This window comes from Motacilla alba, chromosome 2 (genome assembly GCF_015832195.1).
Source record: "Motacilla alba alba isolate MOTALB_02 chromosome 2, Motacilla_alba_V1.0_pri, whole genome shotgun sequence".
Lineage (NCBI taxonomy): Eukaryota > Metazoa > Chordata > Aves > Passeriformes > Motacillidae > Motacilla > Motacilla alba.
In genome coordinates this window covers 143,730,524-143,750,668 of record NC_052017.1, presented here as the reverse complement: position 1 = coordinate 143,750,668, position 20,145 = coordinate 143,730,524, and the positions used below count along the sequence as shown (strand labels likewise).

Here is a 20,145-nt window from a genome sequence, read left to right as displayed (position 1 = left end):
GTTTTTTTTTTCCCCTACATATGGTCAATTACTAGAACAATCAGGCAAAAACCACTCCACGCGTAGAAAAGGTCATCAACTTTAGGATTCATATCTGGACAAAGACTAAACAAGTTATCTAAGCTTTCTGAAGTCTGAGCCTGAGTGCTTAATCTACTTTACTGGCATTGAAAACTTGAGGAAGGGGGTGGGGAGATCAAGGGTACAAGCTCTGCTTATAATTCTGGGACCCAAATTGAACAGAATACTTAAAAATCCATCCTCAGTGCCTCAGATCACTTTGAATACATCAGTTAAGAGAGATGTTTCTACAGGTACATTGACAAGTAATCTGGCAATGCAGTTACCATCAACTTCTTTTTCAATCAGGTCCATTCTGCTGGTGACTTCATTCTGTACATTCTCTATATGGGTGAGAAGATTTAGCTGCCATTGAAGATGTGTGTCCACTTGTTCTTCTGAGCCTTTTCTTTCATTACAAACAAACACAGTGTTTCCTTCAGCAGAATTCTTCATAGGAGCAACAGAAAGAAAAAAATTGCCATTTAAGATTTTTTTTTTCTTTGTTTTAATTTCTGGTGTTGATTTCAACATTTGAGTCACAGGATAAACTCTGCTGGCTTAGAATTGTACTTCTGTATACAAGACAAAAAGCTTACTCAGAAAGCCACATAATATGACACATCAATAGACTAAAATAACAAAATGCAGATTCCACATAAGTACGCATCTATACCTTTTGCCTCATTTCCCTAACACTGAAGTTTATCAGTTCAAATACTTTCTTCAATGCAGTAAGACAGATTGTATTTCTGTGCCCTTTTTATATAAACAGCAACTTAAATTATAAAGTGCTGAACTGCATGGGTCTACTGCCACCAAAAGTGTGCAAAATCCTAAGGTTTGTTTCCATGGAAAACTCTCTACAATGCAGGAGTATCTAAGATGTCAACAGCCACTATTTTGCACAAATTAGCTGGACATCTTATTTCACAGAATCCCAGAATGGGTCAGGTTGGAACCACAGTGGATAACCTGGTCCCAGAGGATCATCCCAGAGCACATGGCACAGGATTGTGTCCAAATGGTTCTGGAGTATCTCCAGTGAGGGGAGAGACTTCACATCCTCTCTGAGCAATCTGTTCTGTTTGCTGATTAAGACAAAAAACTTCTCTTCCTACCTGCTATTACCCCACCTACCTTCCAGACACAAGTCTGGGGTAGAACTGAACATGTCTGGGGACAGTTATAGTAACATGTGGAGTTATGCAAACTGAGGAAGATTGACTTCTGCAATATAATTAGTAGCTTCACAGCATGCCAGAGATAATACACAAGCTCCTCATCTTTCTGTATTTGATGTTTCAGCTACTGAGTGAAAGTAGATCAGACTTAATGAGTAAAAAATACTCAGCATCTCAGGTAATTAGGAGGATTAACAGCTTCCATTTTAGATCCACTATGACTTCATATCCACTGAAGTTCTTTCACTACTGAAGATTTTATTTTAAGGACTAGAATGCCAGATAGATATGCTCACCCAGTGTCAGCTCATGCCAAATGCCAGAGCAAAGAATGACTTTAATTGTATTAATACATCTATCTGAAGAGCTCAGCTAATTTTCCACACCACATAAGAAAAAAAATGGTGTTAGGTCTGTTATTAAAATATTTCTTTCTCCAGTCAAGTATCGGAAGAGTGAGAAGAGAGGTAAAGAAGAAAATAGGAACTGAAGGATTTTAAGTTACAACTTAAACAAAAAAACCCCAACTTTCATTTTAAGACTTAAAATCAATTAAAAACCACCAACCAAACAAATAAAACTCTGACTGACCTGCAGGCAGCTTTATTAGCATCTCAGATGGGACAAGTATTGTTAATATTCATAATATTCAATAGAGGAGTTAAAATTATGTATGATATAGATTCTATTTGAAAGGTATGAGTTTTGATACCTTTATGATATTTAAATCCCTTCTCTGAAGGCATCAGGTTTGCTTCCACAGTGTTTTCAATAATCAAACTTTTCGTAATCTTATGAAAATATTTCCAATATAAGTAAGAAATGATCTATTCCTTACAATTTTCAGACCCGCTCCAAAACTAGAGGAATGCCATTTTTCCCTTGCTGCAAAAGGATCCAAATCCATAATTCTAAAAGCAAAATCATCTTTCAGCCTGCTTCAGCAAGTTAGAGAAAATTTCAAAGCTAAGAAACTGAATATCAAAATAACATCACAAATGTTGGGTTTTTTTCCTTCTAATGACCTCTACATTTATTCAAATGGCTCCTTGGAAAAAACCTCACAAAATTCAACAGGTTCTCCTCTAACCTATGAGATCAATGTAGGTAATTAGGCAGTGATGGCAGGAGAAGAGTTAAGGATAAGAGCTCATGGACAAGAAATAACAGGAGGTTCAGGTGGGGAAGTCTTGTGCTTTCAGAAGCAAAAGCAAGGAAACTAAATACAATTTTAAAGATAGTGCATAGCCCAAAAAGGGACTTGAAAACAGCTGATCCAAACACTGTTTGTAAGAGAAATGGAAGTATGTAGCAGAACTGCAGATTAGAGTAAGACAAAACAGTATGGAAAACCAGAATATTAAAAGGCTCTGAAGAATGCTAGAAAGGAAAATTCAAAGCCCCAACCAAACTTTGACAAGGAAAGGAGAAAAGGCACCTTAGAGAGAAGTCAGATAATTTTAAAATGGTCCTTCAATGTCAGGTTTAAGATAAGTGCAAACAAGTTTATGGAGAAACCAAGGAGACCTTTTCCATGCCTATTATGTTGAGGCAGAAGACCTTATTTTAGTATCAAGGCTAATTACTGGAAAGGTGATCAAGGTGTCCCCAAAGGAAAGAACACTCTTAAACCAAGAGAGATCTGTTGAGGACAGTGTCAATCAGAGAGCACCTAGCCTTTTAGATATATGCTTGAATCTCTGAAGGAAATACTAGTTTTGTTTAACTGCTCATGCATATTTTCCTTTAATTCTAAATATCTTTATACTATTTATACTGTTACAATGAAGATTTAAACTACTCTTGGAAGGCAAAAGTATTTGACACTGCTGCATGTCTCCTTACTAGAAATCTGAATATAGTTGTGCAATGTAGCAAATTTAGCACAGAATGGGTATTTTTAATTAGAATGAGCCAAAAATTCCCCATTCAGACTGTACAGCTTACATGCCACATTTAGAACTAAAATTAAAAAGAAAAAAGATGCATCATACTAATTTCTTCCACACCAGAAACTGTACTTCTAAAGGGGGATGAGTTGCAAGATTTATCCTCATACAGCTGGTATTGTAGAAAACAGAAAGGTTTGGTTCTCTTTGGTTTTTGCTCTGAGAACTGTTCACTAAAACCAGATTAACAAGTTTCAGACCTTTTCCACCAAATAATGGATTCAAACAATTAGTGTAAAAATGAGAAAGAGATGTTTAAACAGCAAAATATAATTCTGACTAAAAATGTTTCATTAGAAGAAATATGCAATATAGACGACTGAAAAGCAGTTGCACATGAGGCGAAATTATTTGGTCAGTAAATGATTACATGCAGATGGCTATTAAAAGAAGAATACAGTACACTAATGAACACTATTTAAAAAGACTTGGTTTAAAAAACAACAACCAAAACCCCCTAACACATGTAGATAACCAAACTGAGAGAAAAAGGGAAACCTGTCCCATTCTCCTCACCTTGAAAAAACACGTGTAAATTCTGTTCCAAGACCCTGCATTTTAAGAATGGGGTTTCCTTTCTCTCAAAACATTGGATTGAGAATTATTTTTAGCATAGGCAATACCTTAAACCATACCTTCTATTTCATACACCAGCTGAAATGAACATACATCACCTGGAACAATTTCAGTGATCCAAGTTTGCTTCTAGTGATTTCTGCTGACTTACTTGATAAATATGTTGACTTACACCAAAAAAGATTTTTAAATACCTGTGGGTACTTCAGTTTTATCAGACTGAACATACTTTTCCAAATAAAATTTCCCAGATGAAGAATGATACTTACCTGCTCATTCATGCCACCATCTTTAAAAGAATACTGTAAACAGTTTTTATTCTCTGTGTGATATTCCTGATCTTCCTCAAAGCTACTTGTGTCTTCCTCATCTGAGCTCATAGGGTCAGTGACTGCTTTGTAGTCATGACTAAAACTCTGTGGTTTTTGGTAACTGTGCTCACTTGTGATGTATGTTTCTTCCATCTTCTGGGGTATACTGGGTGGCTCTTTATGGTTTTGACTATGACACGTCCTTTCAGCTGGATTAACAGCATCCTGCAAAGTCACTAACTTTTTCTCTACCCCAACAGTTCTTTGTTCTTGTTCTTTTCTCATCCCTGAATAAGCCCAGAGATGAAGGTCTGGGTGATGCTTATTTCTGCAATGAAGGGGAGGAAAAAAATCAAGTTATAGAGAACTTAGTGCACTTAGAGGACTGAACTATTAAGCATCCAATTCTCCTAGATATTAACTACTGAGAAGCACCATTATCAAACAAGAAGTATTCCTAGGTCATTCATCAATTTAAGATAAATCTAAAATGTCCCTTTAACACAAAATTTACCAAAAAAAATCACTAATAATCCCAATAGACCAGATCTGCTTGGGTGCTGAACACCTAGCTGCTGCTGAAGCTGAGGGTACTGCACATCTTGCATTTGAATTATTTAAAATATTATACAATATAAAATATTATTCAATGTGAGAGAAAAATGCAAATGGAATAATGGTAGTCTTTGCGACCTGAATATATACAGCTGGAAAATAAAGCCTGGAGTGATACTTACTTCAGTATCCCAATCTTCAGCTGCAGTCCATGCAGTATTTCAGTTACCCCATATACATCTGCCAGTAGGTGATGTGTTGACACGATCTTTTTGGCATTAAGATGAGAGTAGTTCTCTTTCAAAAATGATAATCCACACATGTGTCCATTGTTTAGCCAGTCTTTGTCATAGAGATATTTGGCACTCCACCTCTGTCCTGGGGTAGGCAATAAAGAAAATGAGGGACATCTAAAGCCACAGCAGAATTATGTTTACAACTAGAGTGCTATATTTATGTGCTGTACTTGCCTAAATATCTCCTAACATCCATGAAAGGATGACTCAGGATTTTGCTATTAATATATACACATTTAGTTTTTGTGGATTAAGAAGAAAGTCAAAACTTATGAAAACATCAGCCTGAAACCTCAAGACCCCTCTAAATGGCATTTGAAATTAAAATCTAATCACCTTTGCAATCAAACTATATGATATTAAGATCTATGTTTCCATGGAAAACTCTCTACAATGCAGAAGTATCTAAGATGTCAACAGTCACTATTTTGCACAAATTGGCTGGACATCTTATTTCACAGAATCCCAGAATGGGTTTATCAAAAATGGGTTATCAATGGGTTATCAAAATAAAAATCACCAAAAAAAATTTACATTGACATTTTATTTATCTAAGTAGTTCAACTTAGGCATTCTTAAAAAAAAACAAAACAACAAAACCACAAAAAACCCAAAAAAGTAAGTTACCAAGAGAAATATTAGAGTGGATTTTATAGGGACATATCCAAAACACCCAGTTTGTTTCTAAAAGACAAATGTTTTGCTTCAATACTGAAGTCAATATCTATTTATTAGAAGCCAAGCAAAAGCTTCAGGAAAAGCAGATATTTCAGTTATCTGACAGCAGAGCTCTTACACTCCCCTTTGAGGTGCCTTTCACCAGACTTATAGAGAGGGTATTGATGTCTGTGGGCCTCAGGTCTCCCCTGCTATGTCTTAACCCAACCAGCAGGAGTGAGTATTTAGCTAAGGCTTCTACAGTAGCTAAATAACTACTAAAAAACCCAAACAAATAAAAAAAAACCCATAACAAAATAAAACAAAAGCAAAATGCCCACCCAAAACTAGAAATGCTAAGTATTGCAATGTTATTGTTTACAACAAGGCACCCAGACGGACTGACAATATCTTACACTCGATTTCAAATCATACTATCATCATAGACAGAACAAAGAACGGGTTGATGGAAGCCCTTCATACCTTTCAGGAGAATACCCTGTCTATCTCCTTTTTGCCCATTATCCCAATACACTTTAAAATACTGACATTGAGAATGACTTTTTTCTCCTGACATAGAAAGAAAAGAAGCAATGGTTAGGAAGGGAGAGAAGATAAAAATTAGGGACACAGACTCTGCACAGCAGGGGAAAACGAAGTACCTAATATAGTGCAGGGAAAGAGCACAAGACAAATTAGCTGGGTTTAGTAAGAAAAAGCTGGGCCGCTCAAAGAGACACCACACAGAACTATCAGACAAGACTCTCTACCACCAGTTTTGATTCACACTGGGACATATGGAACCAACTCTACTTTACTAATATTTCATGTCAGAAATAGCTAATAAAATCTCTGCAATTTTCATATTTCACCTCTTGAATTTAGAATGACAGTAAATTTGAGGTTGCAGTCTCATTGCCCTTTTGAAACAGCTGGAGTGCTGGATATTTCACCAAAGGACAGGTATGTGCATTTGTATCAATTGTCAGAAGAAAATACAAAAAACTTACTTCCAAATTATTTCTTTTTTTTTCCAAATAACTGTTAATAAAGATGGGTTTATTACAGAATAATTTTTAAATCAATATCTTCCTAATTAAATGCTTTCAGTTTTCCTAGTTCTTACGAATTTGACCAAACTATCTGAAGTTCAACATATGCTGTTTGTACACTATTGTTTGCTATAAGATGGAATGGATTTTCTGTATTTTAAATATTCAGTTCCACACTTTTACACAGTTCTGGGCTAATGTAAACATTATAAAATTGCAATTACTATGAAATACCATTCACAGCATGTTTGAGTGTACTGTGGTACTGAGTCCTCTTCCCCTAAGAAAATATTTAAATGAACAAATGTGATTCCAAGTATTGGCAAAACAGATCCCTGAACAAAAATAATTTCTTTAGAAAGGCTTTCCAGACTACACTGACATTAAAAAGTACTAAGGTTTGGGGGGAATTAAGTTTCAACAAATAAAACAATGGCAACTGAACTCATGGATAAGATTTGGCATAGCTGACCATGATGTTACTAACACAAAAGTTTCTGCTCAGAGCCAAACTTAGAATCACTTGCCCCATAGAAGCATCACACGTAACACAAAACAGACAAAGCTTGAACAATTTAAGCAAATTCATAACATCTTTGCTCAAAAATCCCAAGCAGGGCTGCAAATAAAGGTGGTTCATCCATACCTGGTGGATCTCTGCAGATGTAACAGATGTACTGCTCTGGAATGCTGTCCTCCAACAGTCCCATGCATACACTGTGCTGCCAGCACAAGCATTCTTCACACTGACATCAGAAAAAAAAAAAACACAACAAAAGCAAAAACTAAAACTGAGACAAGTAGATGAAAAAACCCAAAAGCTACTTCTTGAATCATCAAAATGCAGAGAACAGCACTTTAATTTAAATAGCTGGCTTGAGCAAGATTATTTTAGTTGGGCAATTTGTGTTTGGGTAGACAAAGACATCAAGCTAAAAAAAGAGCTCTAGACCTGAAAGTTACCTCAACCACAAACTCCAGACTGGAGAAAAAAAAAAAAAGAAACTGAAGGTGTAATATTAAATAGTATTTTATTACAACATTCAGTATTTTAGCACCTATATATTTAGTAGTGAAACATAAGACAAGAGTATAATATTATAGTAAAGTAGAAAGATAATGTAATACATTACAGCATAACAGTGAAAAGTAGAAAACTCTTCAGTTTAATTATTTATATTTACAAAGCATCTCTCCAGTGCGCTAGAAAGATGTGCTTTTAATATCGCACCAATGGAAAATCTAAAAGAAAAAGAAAATTAAGAGAAAATGAAAGAGGAGAAACAAGAGAATGGGAGAGCAAAATAGAAGTGGTAAGACATGAGAGCCTAGAAACAGCAAACTGGTTGCTCTCAGTGAGACAAGCATGAAAAGGAAAAATCAGGCTGCCATTGAACTTCAAAAACAGGCAGGAAACTACATGCTATAAAGATACTTCTCTTTCTCAACTCTGTGCTTGCCAGTGTTTTAAATTTCTGCTGGCTCACTGCTGAAAATCTCTCCTCTTTTCTTTGGCATGCCTTTGAGCATCAGCCTGCTCAAAACACCGAAGTCACCTTTCCTCCTGTCACTACAGCTACTGTGTCCCCTCCTGTCTCAGAAGACTGTTACACCCATCCATTTTTCCACATTGTTACCACAGCTGAACTGCTCAGTTCCTCCAACACAGCACAGCCTGTTAGTCTGCTCCCTGAGACAGCCCGTGTGCCCTTCATTTCCAGGGCTCTCAGGTCCAGAACAGTAAGTCCACTAACACATGACAGCCCTACTTGTTTCCTTTAAATCTCAACCAAAGAGCTCCTACTATCAACTGGAACTGTACCACAGCAGTAGTCAAATACAAACCTGATTTTGAATAGGGGTAAAAAACCACAGAAGGTTCATGACCCTTTTTAAGTTGTTGATAACAGAGTTCTTCCTTACTGCTTTTTGCATTTGATTTAATCCCTGCATTATAAATTGCTTGAGAAAAAATACTTGAAATTACTCATAGATGGGAAATACTCTCCTCATTGGAGTACAAAGTAATAAGCAGCAGGAATTGTAATCTATCAACGCCTGAATGTTGTGCAGACATGGTATACTCTTCTTCCCTTTTATCTATACCAAGTTAAGATGTAAACGCTCAGCAGTTTCTAAAACTTAGTAGTGATACCCAGTGTGAGAAGTGCTGTTCTAAAGATGAAACACACATCACAGTACTGACAGTGCTTAGTGTCTGCACAGGAGACATGCTGCACACAGAGGAGGGACATTTACACTGAGCAGAGAGGTTTCAACAAGTGGTACTGCAAAGCACAAAGGCCAAGCCAGGAGGGCTTGTAAAATCAGGATGGTCTGGGGAACAGAAGCAGAATGGTTTGTGTGCAGCAAAGGATCCTTGATTCCAAATTTATCAGGTGGCTATAAAGAAAAAGGTTACTCAGCAATTTGTCCTATGTATCAAATTGCTAGAGAAACCTCAGGCTAGAGAAACAGCTCTGCATCCATAGTACAGAGCCAAACCAAGTGCAGAACAAAGAAGTATTTTGTTCTTGTTCACTTATGTACAGCTCTCTACATAATTCCAGTCTGTGACACTTTAAAAGGGAACCTTCATAAGCAAAACATTCACATGGAAATAACTCCACACACCAAACTTCTTTACCTGAATCATAAAGCCATTTTCTTCATCAAGTTCACAAATACATCTAACAATTTCATTGAGAGCATCATCTTCATCCTGAGACTCTTCAAAGTTAGTTGAATCAAAATCCTGATTGTATTCATCACCACTAAGTAATAAACTCTCTGTGGAAGAATCATCCAAGAACTCCACATCTGAAAGGTCTAATAGAAATAAATACATGTGAAACTGTGTGTGGAGAGACACGATAATTGAAAGGAATAAAGGGAGGTTCGACAGGTAAAAATCTTAATCTGCACTAGCAAAAAAAAATCAATCTCAAACACACTGCTGATATGTGAGATTTGAAGATGAATTCTGCAAAATGCCTTTAACATGCTCTCCTCAGATGCAGAGTAGCAACACTTAACCAGAGCAAGTACAATGTGGAACAGCTTGAGGAGTGTAAGCATTTTGATTTAAATAGATGAAGGATAAATCAGTCACCATATTTTTAGCCACAATCCCAAACATAAACCGAATCATTTCCCTTAAAATTCCCTTTCTTAACAAATTAAACCTACAAACTGAAATTTGCTGTTCATTCAACCTACTTTCTCCACTAAGGTCAACAGACAGGATAGCTCTTGGATACTGGTATGAAGTGTTCTTCTCTGAGAACATACTGCGCAAGGTCAGAGAGCTGCCCGAGGACCGCGTTAAGGGAGAGGAGCACCTGTCCAGGAATTCAACAGAGCTGTCTTCATAATCTGAGTAATCTGAAATGTTGAAAGAAAAGAAGTCACTCTTACAAAAAAAAAAAAATTTAAAAATTAAAAAAAAAAATTATAACAAATGCAAAAATAAAAAAGTGTATAGATTTTACTGCAGCATTATGCTGACAAGCAAAGACTATCAATGCTGAGGTATCAGGATGATGAAACTGTAAATAAGAAATGGCAAAAGCTCTTCGTAACATTTTATTAGAAAATTTCCAGTAAGAAACATAATCAAGTTCGATAGATAAGCATCACCAATTACAACTCCAGCATCTCTGAATGTACAGAGGGGTGATTTTTCCTAGAATATTATGCAGTCTTCTTTTTTCCACAATTCATCCTGCACATCTGCTATTCTTAGAGATGCTGCTGGTGACTCTCTTGCCTTAAGTCTGCTTGCAGCACTACCAGCATTGCTACCTAGAAAAACCACAGATGCCTCTGTCAGTTTAAGTGAAAAAAGCTTATCTGCACCCCTGCAGAGCACAGGCAGCCCAAAAGAAATTGTCTTTAGATGTTCCCAGGCCCATGTCATGAGGGGGCCAAGAGGTCCTGGGACAGGCTAGGGAGCATCCCAGAAGAGTATACATACACAGGCCCAAAGGAGGAGGTTGAGCAGGCAAACAACAAACACCCCCTGGCCAGGTCCCTCTCAGACTTTCCCAGCAGTGCCATCACCTCCACTGCATGAAACCCATCAGGATATGTTACCCAGAGCAGCTCTCTGAATCTTCTTCTGGACTAAAGGCAGTTGCAGTCCAGGGGGCTGCCAATGGAGGACACTATGGGATGTGGGGGAAAATAATTTTGGGTTTATGAATGAATTACAATGAAATGTTTAGGGAAGAAAATAAAGGTGGGGAAAATGGATGGACTGAAGTGATTTGGGGAAGAACAATTATGGGCAGTACACAGGAATAACAGGACAAACAAAGCCACATATGCATAAAGTTTTGTGGTCAGTACACTTGCCTGGTCATGCCCTGCATCCAGCCTGTGCTGGCAGAGGTTTTAAGTCTCCCTCATTGGAGCCATTGAAAAGTTGTCTGGATATAATCCTGGGCAACCAGGACAAGGGGGTTGGACCACTGCTCCTGCAGAGGTCTCTTCCAACCTCAACTATTCTCTAATTTTTATTAAACCTCATTTCCATCTCTTACCTAGGGAAGGGATTCTGCCTTCAGGGTTCAAATACATGGTCTGTGGTGCCAGCACTCAGAGAGACTGTAGTGACAACAGTGCCACCCCCATGCCAGGGATCTCTGGTCACAGAGGCCCATGAACTTATGCTACAGCACCTGCAGCCAGTCCAAGTGTCTGACTGCTTGCATGGATCAAGCTGGACCAGCTGATGAGCAGGTGAAATGGCCTGGGAGCAAGGGGTGAGTGGGTCTGCAAGGGCCAGCTCTGGGTGGAAGTTGCTCTCAAAGCAGGAGAGCTGGGCTGGGGGGCTCTGGGGGCCCAGGGAGTCCTGGCCAACACTGGGAGCATGTGAGAATGCACATGGAAGTGAGACAGTCTGTACTGCAGTGGGGCTGCTGCCCCATGAGCTTGTATCTGCAGGCACAGAAATTGGAAAGACTGGGATCCAGAGGAGCTACTGGGCAGACAGTGTCTGAGCCCACCTGTTGCAGAAATCCCCACTGTACTTACACATCTCTGTATTATCTTCCTGCTCAGCCACAGAGAAGAGCAGGATGAGGCTGTCACAGCACACACACAAGCACAGACAACATCATGGGCTTCTGCCTTCTGGTCACACAGTGCTACTGACATTTATTTTCATAACCAGCATTGTATCTTTTCCTCTAACAAACTATTTGCAACACTCTGAAGAAACATATTACAAACACACCTGGCTGTCCCTAATCATAATGACTGGAGAGACTGTCCTAGGAAAGTCATGTAATTGCAGATTAGGGCTGAAAGGGACCTTAAAGATCATCCTGCTCCGCCTGCACCTTCCAGGAGACCAGTTTTTTAGAGGCCTCATTCAACCTGGCTTTCAACACTTCCCAGGATGGGACATCCACAACTTCTCTGGGCAACACATTCCAGTGGCTCACCACCCCCACAGCAAAGAATTTATTCTGAATATCTAATTTAAACTAATATAGATCTACCCTCTTTCAGTTTAAAACTGCTACCCCTTGCCCTACCACTACACTTCTCCAGGAGTCCCTCCCAAACCTCTCTGTAGGTCTCCTGTAAGTACTAGACATCTGCTATAAGGTCTTTCCCCAGCATTCTCTTTTGTATAACAGAGCCTAAACAGGCTCTCAGCCTCTTCTCACAGGAGAAGTTTTCTACTCCTCTGATCATCATCATGCCCTTCCTCTGGACACACCTGAGCATGCCCATGGCTTCCATCAGCGATCAGGGGTAGCTACCCATTTACTACTCTGAAAAATTAGTACTTCAAATATAAGCAAGTGATCAGATTACTGCACTTCCATCCTTCTGCAGGAAGCATTCCTGCTCCCATCTATCACTACAGTTTTCCTGCTATGGGTTCCATAAGATCCTTCTCTCCTAGATCACCTTCCATGAAGCCACCTTCCTCTTTACTGTCTCTGCCCAAAGCACAGCATTTCCAGCATTTCCCAAGTGTATTCACGGTAGCCAACTCAAGGAGCAGCTGAGTCGATTACTTCATGCTGCATGGCTTTCAACCTCACTGCAACAGAGCAGCAGAAATAACAGGCATTGCTACTTTCTGCTAGACGTGGGCTTTATACAATCAGTAGGTCATGCACACACTTGGAGCACAAAACCAGTCTTTGCTGGAGTTGTTTTGTCTTAAAGCCTTGTTCAAAACTTACCTGGGGCACACAATCTACCTGCTCCCTCTTCTTCATTTGAAACAAAAGGAGAATGCCTCACACCTTTACACTTTTGTCCACACCTGGAGTAGAGTCCTGTTTCTTTTGACAGATGGGCTTTTTCAGGGTCAGACACTGGAGTCAGAATCCACTGGAGTATTTAAAATTTTTCCCGAGTTAGAAAAAGTCCAAACTGAATATGTTTGGATTGTTAAACCCAGATTTTCACAAGATGAATTTGCAAAGAATAAAACGTTCAAGCTTTACCCAAACTGCTTTTTACATCTGGATTTAAGATTTCTATTTGTTAAGACATTGGGCATATTTTCTTCTCATATTTACAAACACTGGATAAGGCTCCTAGAAATTAGAACCTAATCATGGCACCTCTGCCAAGCTTCTAAATTTCAAGACAAGCTGGTGAAAAGACCAAAGGAATAAAAAGATGAAAAAAAGAAAAAGAAAAGAAAACCCCATCCCACAACATAACACCTTATGACCACAAGAGGATAAAACCAAAGAACAATACTGGACACACACCTAGCATTTATCAGTATCTTCCTGCAAAGAGTTAAATGCCTTGTCAGTGCAAGTAAGAAGCTCCCAATGATTTGTAAGTAGAATAAGCAATTGAAGTTTATAGCTTAAAATTATATTACTCCAGTATAAGGATGATGAAGTACACAAAACCTACAATATTGCAATTCACACTAAAGCACTGCATGATCTGGAAGTATTTTCATGTTATAGCACAAATTTCAGACAGGGAAACACATAATCTACAAAATATAATCTCCATTTGTCAAGGCAGCAGACAAGGCTGTTGTAACAGAGACACCAACCTCAACTGTTAAAGAGAAGAGCATTGCATACAGCAAACCACTGAAATGTACCAACAAACTAGACACTAGAATGATTTTGCTGTCCAAGCAGAACAGGTATGACATGTATACAGACCTTCAAATGAAGAATTTAAAGAGATTAAAACAACAAGCATATTTTTTAAAGAGGAAAAAAAAACTCATGTGAAATATGTGTGTCTATCACATAGAGAGTGACAGGCTATAAATGCAAGAAAAAAAGAAGTCCCAAGTGTCCTTTTCATATTTAAGACTAAAAATTACTCTTGCACATTTCTAAAATTTTACATTCATATTGTTTACAAACAAGTTTTACTATCTAATGATAGAAATACACTGGGTGGTTTTACTTACTTAAAAAAATATAATTTGAACTTACCATGCTGTTTTGATTTCTTCTTTTTTTTCTTCTTCTTTTTCTGTTTTGGTTTATGATCTTTTTCCTTCTTTTCCTTTTTCTCCTTTTCTTTTTCTTTCTTTTTACCTGAAATAAAAATTAAACAATTTAAAGCAGCTCAGCCTAAACAAGGCATTCAAAATCAAGTGCTGTAGTTGTCTAGTCAGATCAAAATGATTCAGTTAATTCACTTGATTTCTCAGACACACCTCTTATTAACTGCTGGTATAATAGTTCAAAGACATTTCATTTAACAAATAATATTTTATCATTTAAGCATTTCCAAGTAAGATAGCAAGGCAGAAAAAATACAGCAAAGTACACAAAATACGTAGCATCACATAAATAGCTTATAACTTCTATTTTACATACAGTTTACAACAAAAAACATTTGGGCAAGAGAAAAAGCTCTCACAAGGGCAAAATTTCCAATGATAAAGGTTACATTGTCCTAGAAACACAAATTAGGTCTACAGAAGGACATTTGAAGGAAATTTTAGTATCAGAGTGCTGCTGTCAGCACTCTGCACTATACAGAGGCATCCTCACAGAAAACTGATTCTGACTCAAATTTGACACATTTTTTATGCTGCAGTTCACTTTTAACCACTGTTGGTATACACATGAGGACAAGCTCTTTGATTTTGAAAGATTTTTTTTATCCTGCCAATTCTCCCTAGACAAAATACATCCCACATTTTCACTCCACAATAACTTAAGTTATCAGCAATGAGAAAAATAACAAGGAAATTAACTTGTTACAAAAAATAAAGTCTCAAAACCAGAATTGTTTCCTGCACACAAGTTGGAGCAGTCTTATCTTCTTGGGGAACACAGAGACAAAGCTTTTACCTCCTGGAAAACAAAGTAGAATCACTTCTCAATTCTTGCCAGTCCCTAATAACTTATTTCATTTTGAACACAGGATAAAAGCAGAGTCCTCTCAATCTGTATTTTATTTCATGAATTGTCAAATGTTTTGCTAGTAACCCTTGTTTGCTCTCCTCATCTCAAATCTGACAGTACAATGAAATAGCCAGTATTACTCATTCTACTAAGAAAAACTTTATTCAAATGAAAAACCAGAGGCAGTGGGCCTTTCATGGATACTTTAGGATCCTTCAAACTCCTTGCTATGGGGACTTTCATTTTATCTTATAAATGATTCTTCTGTTACAAACCTGTCATTTGCATAAAAACTCTTTTTAGGACCTTAAGAAACAAAAACTGCAGCTGGGCCCAGGAAACATTTTATGCCTTTACATTTCCTCTTCAGGGACAGGAAGTGTTAGAGAATTATTCCTTTTTTCATAAAAATAATATTGCTCTCTACATACCATATGCTGAACTTTTCTCTTCCAGTTTTGCTTTTCTTTCCATTCTAGCTGCCCCTGCAAATTGAAGAATGTATCACATAAGGCCAATGTCTGGCTGATGACCTAATTTCTTGATAAAGTCATTAGACTGTAAAAAAATCCTAATAGCACACAATATTAAGAAACTTACAAACAAAACAATTATTTTAACGTCATTTTACAATTATTTTTATTGTCTAAAGCACTGGAAACAAAAAGTATTGTAGTTTACCAACTTCTGAATGCTTGTCCTTCTCAATCACGTTCTTTAATATTTTCTCCTTCAGACTCTCAAAACTTTTCTCCTTTATGGGCACAGAGCACTGTATCTCTGTCCCTTCAGAGCTCACTGATGTGGAAGACCTCTTTTTTTTACTATTCCCTTTGGGTAACTTGAGACTATTGGTTAAAGGCATTTCCAGATGCAAGGCATGTACATGGGACGAGGGTGCTGAAAACAAGAAGATGGATTTACTCGGCATTCCATAAGGATTGCAGCCAGCCAGGGCTGGGTCAGATCACTGAAATGTCAATATTGGTCATACCATTATCACATTTAACAGATCATTACTGCACGTGAATGCCTAGATCTTAGTCTTACATACAAGACAATACATGCCACAGAAGGTTTCTTCCTATATTTTGGAATTTGCACTTTTAAACTACCTGTACTGGTTAAAATGTACTTGTACTAGCACTTTTAAGACTTTTTGTTTCCTTTTTTTTTCACTGTAATAGGAACCCATGACAAGAGTAACAGTTAAAGGTGCTGACACTGTCAGTATCATTTAAGTTAATACTACATTATGTTAACAGAGAAATTAAGCTCTGGTATAATATTTGTCATCCTATGCATAAAACATTTCTGCTCATTAAATTTTAATTAATTTTAATAATATTTAAATAATTCACTTTCTTTCATTAATCCACATTTAAACAACATGTAAAAGTGTGACTTGTCAGAATTTGGCATCATATACTGACAATTCTTGTACTATTTAGAAAAGTTTATTCAGTGAAATATACCTTTGTTATTTTAGCTTTTTATCTGATGCAAGTTAGGAAGTAAGAAACTGTAAACAAAACAAAACTGAAATTACAATTTTCATTGCTAATATTTATAATAATTTTAAATAATCAAATTAGAATAAAAGTTATTTATTAAGAAAATTATTGAAGTAACTCAAAACTCTCTATTACTGTGCCCATCAATATTGTTAGAGTTTCAAGATTCATCAAAATGTAATTAGGAAAGCCTAATTTTCACCAGACCCTTGGTCCATTTTAGGACCATGCCAAGGACATATTGTACAAAAATGCAGATCTGTGAAGTCACAAAGGCCTTGGGTTTTTCTGTGCCACATGTAAAAACTTGGAGGCATCAGTTACTTTTGGTGTCTCTCAACAGAAGAGCCCAACAAAAGCATAAGCATGTTAAATAAAAGTCCGGAAAAATACCTGCTATTGGCCAAGATATTCAATAAGACAAAATATGGAGCTGATCTGGAATGCATTAAATAATTCAGTATTATTTATTCAGTATTATAGCAGCATTAAGATAATTCAGTAAATTCATCAGTCATAAAAAGATTCTGGGGAAAAGGCAAGAATACATCAAGCTTTCCCAAGAGGGACAGACCAACCCAATTCTACTGGGATAGAACACAGCTCACACACCTACTCCCACTGCTGAGCCTTCCTGGCTCAAATACAACCAAAATGCCACTAGCTGGAAAGCTGAAGGGCCAGCAAGAACAACAGAAATTGGTGCATCACCTCTCACAGCACACAGCACTTTTAAATGCCAGGTGTCCCCAGCTGCATCCCCTTGCTGTGCAACCCAGGCAGCAGCAGCTGCTCAGCTCTGTGTGCTTGCTCCTGCCACACAGCACGAGCTGCACAGCCACACCTGGGGCTACCTGAGTCTTTCCACTGCCTCAAATCAACCCTCTCACCTAAGATCACAATCCTGTTAAGACTGATTCAGGCTCTTGCCTATGTCTGTATTTCAAGTGCATTTAGCTTGCTGGAATACTTATCACTGACACAAGACACTATCCAAATTATTCCTTTCTTAGGTTTCCTAATTACCATTTGTCTCTGTTACAGGACTGAACTGCTCTGCCATCTGTAGAGCAATAAGTATATTTTAGCACATTAGTAAAAGAAAAAAGTCACACTTTCCCACATCATCATGCTATCAACGTCTTGTCTCATTTCTAAAAAGAGCTCAAAAGGCTCACCAAATGCACGTAATTCATTTAGGTCACTGCCATTTTGATGAAAAGATGTGAGAACACTCCATCCAAACAATCTCAAGAGAAATGTAGTCTCAAAGCTAGATGAATTAGTATTTAAACTTTATTATTGAGAAGAAATCCTGACCTGACATCCAAATATGATTTAATACCAACAATCACAACACAACAAATTTCGGTATCTCAATAATTTTCAACACAAGCATATCTGACAAAGTGATTAGTAACTGCTTGAGGGAACACTTACGTCGGGCAGAAACCTCTCCAGTCAAGCAAATACCCATCTTGCTGTCAGAACTCCCCAAACTGCCTTTCTATAGTAACTTGAAAATAGAAACTGCTATTATGCCTGTATACATTGCACTGTTATTCTTGGCTTTTACTTTTCTTCATTGAAAACCATTTTAGGTAAAGAATCTTAAATTCTCAAATCCTACATAAAGTGTCAAAGCCTGCAAAGTCTGCTTTTCAACTGTGCAATCACTATGCCTTACACATAACCACAAAATTGGACAAGGTGGTCAGTCAGAAGGGCAAGTAACAAATACAACCAGGAAATATTAGTTCCTTTATGGAAATACTACATTTTTTTTTAACTGCTACTTTTAATTGCAATTTGATTCCTGTTAAGGAGTCTAGCCAGCCACCTCCCACACAGTGAATGTGGAAGGTCTGCAATTAACACTCGGCACAGAGAAAGACAACCAGAGATTAGACTTGGTAAATTACTGATTTTGTCACCATTCCAGAATCAATTTTATCACTAGAAGATTAATTTCAGATTAAAAAGAAATGCAAATCACAGCATTCCCAGTCCAGTTTATAACATGCTTCCAGTTCTACTTCTCCTGTTACGAACAGAGAAGTGACACAAGCCCCCTCATGCAAGTACAGGCACAGGACAGGATGTTGTGCCACACGTACAACAACAAGCAAGTACTTGTGCCACAAGTACAACTGGGCTTGCAGTGGTACTGCTTATTGCAATTCATCAAGCTCAAATGAATTGTAGCAATCTGAAGCAATTTATTTTGTTGACTGATATTCTATTTCATGGCTTTCCATGTTTAAGATAAATATCATCTGCATTAAGATCATAAATATCATTATCTGCATTAATAAACAACTTAAATCATATTGCAATAGAAATATCAATCATGCTGGTCATGTTTAATTTAGTGCTTTGAATTTCCAGTGCATAGGATCAATTTTATAACTAAACAGACTTTCAATTCCATATCACAGATTAACACTGGACCCTGCCCAAAATGATGTCTTTAAGAAGAATAAGCTGATAAAACAGTTCTTGCTTGCCTCATGACCAGCCCAAACTGGGAACTTCAGGGCAGAGATTAGAATGGCAGGCATTCAAATTAGGGAGTAAATTGACTGTTAATAGATGGTTGAAGCAAAACAAACAGCCACAAAGTAACATGAGAAAGTAACAAGATGAACAATAGTTCATCCTTCTTAAAAGCAATGCAAACCAGAAACACTGGCAAGAGTTTTTAAAATGAAATCTCATTTTCTGAAAATTTTGTACATCAGCTGTTTCTTGTTCCTGCTGCAGTAAACTGTTACCAAGGAAATTATATATAAATATGCAATTTTTTTTTTCTTTTAGTCTTAAATGCCAATTTCTCCCATATAGTTAACCTATTGTTACCCTACCAGCAAAGTCATCTATTGTTGTTAGAATTGGAAATAACAGCTAGTGATAATACTGTTAAATCAGCATTAAAAATATTGTATTGTTAGATTAGAAAGTGTAACAATATTTTCCTTTTACTTAAACTTCAAAACCCAGATTGCTTGCTGAAATTGTTTGCTCAATATTTAACAGTTAAAATAAAATAAATGGTGCAGGGTTACAGAAGCCAAGAGAAAAGATCACAAATTTAAAGAGAAGCACAACTACAGAAAGACCTGAACTTCATATATTCAGAATGGCAAAACTACTGTGCTTTGCAAGTATTCTAATTGACTGTAGATATAAAATCTTTGAAATGCTGAAGTGATCAAATGCCAGTTATCTGCATTTTAAGCAATTTGGCAAATGAAAGCAAAGATTCATAGTTGTGTGTGTGCAGTATCAGGTGATCACAATTAGGACCTCACAATAGTTTAGTAGAGCAGCACCTCTGTTTAATAACTAATGGGTAGTGTACAGGTGCCCACCAAAGTGCACAGTACCTCCATGGAGCCTTTGGATTGAAGGAATTATCACAGAGTTTTTGTTTTGCCTCTACAAAATGTTAAGGTGTTAATTTTGAGCAATGATTTTGAAATCTATGTGCTAATACTACGAGTTGCCATTTATTCATCTGCACTTCAGTGCACCCCGTCCCTCCCCTCTGAAAACACCGTGTCAGTACCTTCTGAATAAAGTCACTAAAATGCATAATTTCTAACAACAACAAATTATTTTT

At 37.3% G+C, this 20,145-nt stretch overlaps 1 protein-coding gene across 6 annotated transcripts in view; it reads right to left on the bottom strand.

Annotated features, from left to right (window-relative positions):
* Window positions 1-20,145, bottom strand: part of PHF20L1 (PHD finger protein 20 like 1) — a 59,708-nt gene that overhangs the window by 8,483 nt on the left and 31,080 nt on the right. For 4 of the 6 annotated variants that reach the window (XM_038125108.1, XM_038125114.1, XM_038125125.1 and 1 more), the window contains 8 exons: window positions 14,086-14,190; window positions 9,860-10,024; window positions 9,288-9,469; window positions 7,287-7,386; window positions 6,072-6,158; window positions 4,818-5,013; window positions 4,039-4,408; window positions 348-510 (listed from right to left, as the gene is read on the bottom strand). In XM_038125108.1, the coding sequence (XP_037981036.1) occupies window positions 348-510; window positions 4,039-4,408; window positions 4,818-5,013; window positions 6,072-6,158; window positions 7,287-7,386; window positions 9,288-9,469; window positions 9,860-10,024; window positions 14,086-14,190 (1,368 nt within the window). Of the gene's footprint in view, window positions 1-347; window positions 511-4,038; window positions 4,409-4,817; window positions 5,014-6,071; window positions 6,159-7,286; window positions 7,387-9,287; window positions 9,470-9,859; window positions 10,025-14,085; window positions 14,191-15,440; window positions 15,495-20,145 lie in introns of all 6 variants that reach the window. The other 2 variants (XM_038125152.1, XM_038125146.1) reach the window with 2 other exon arrangements.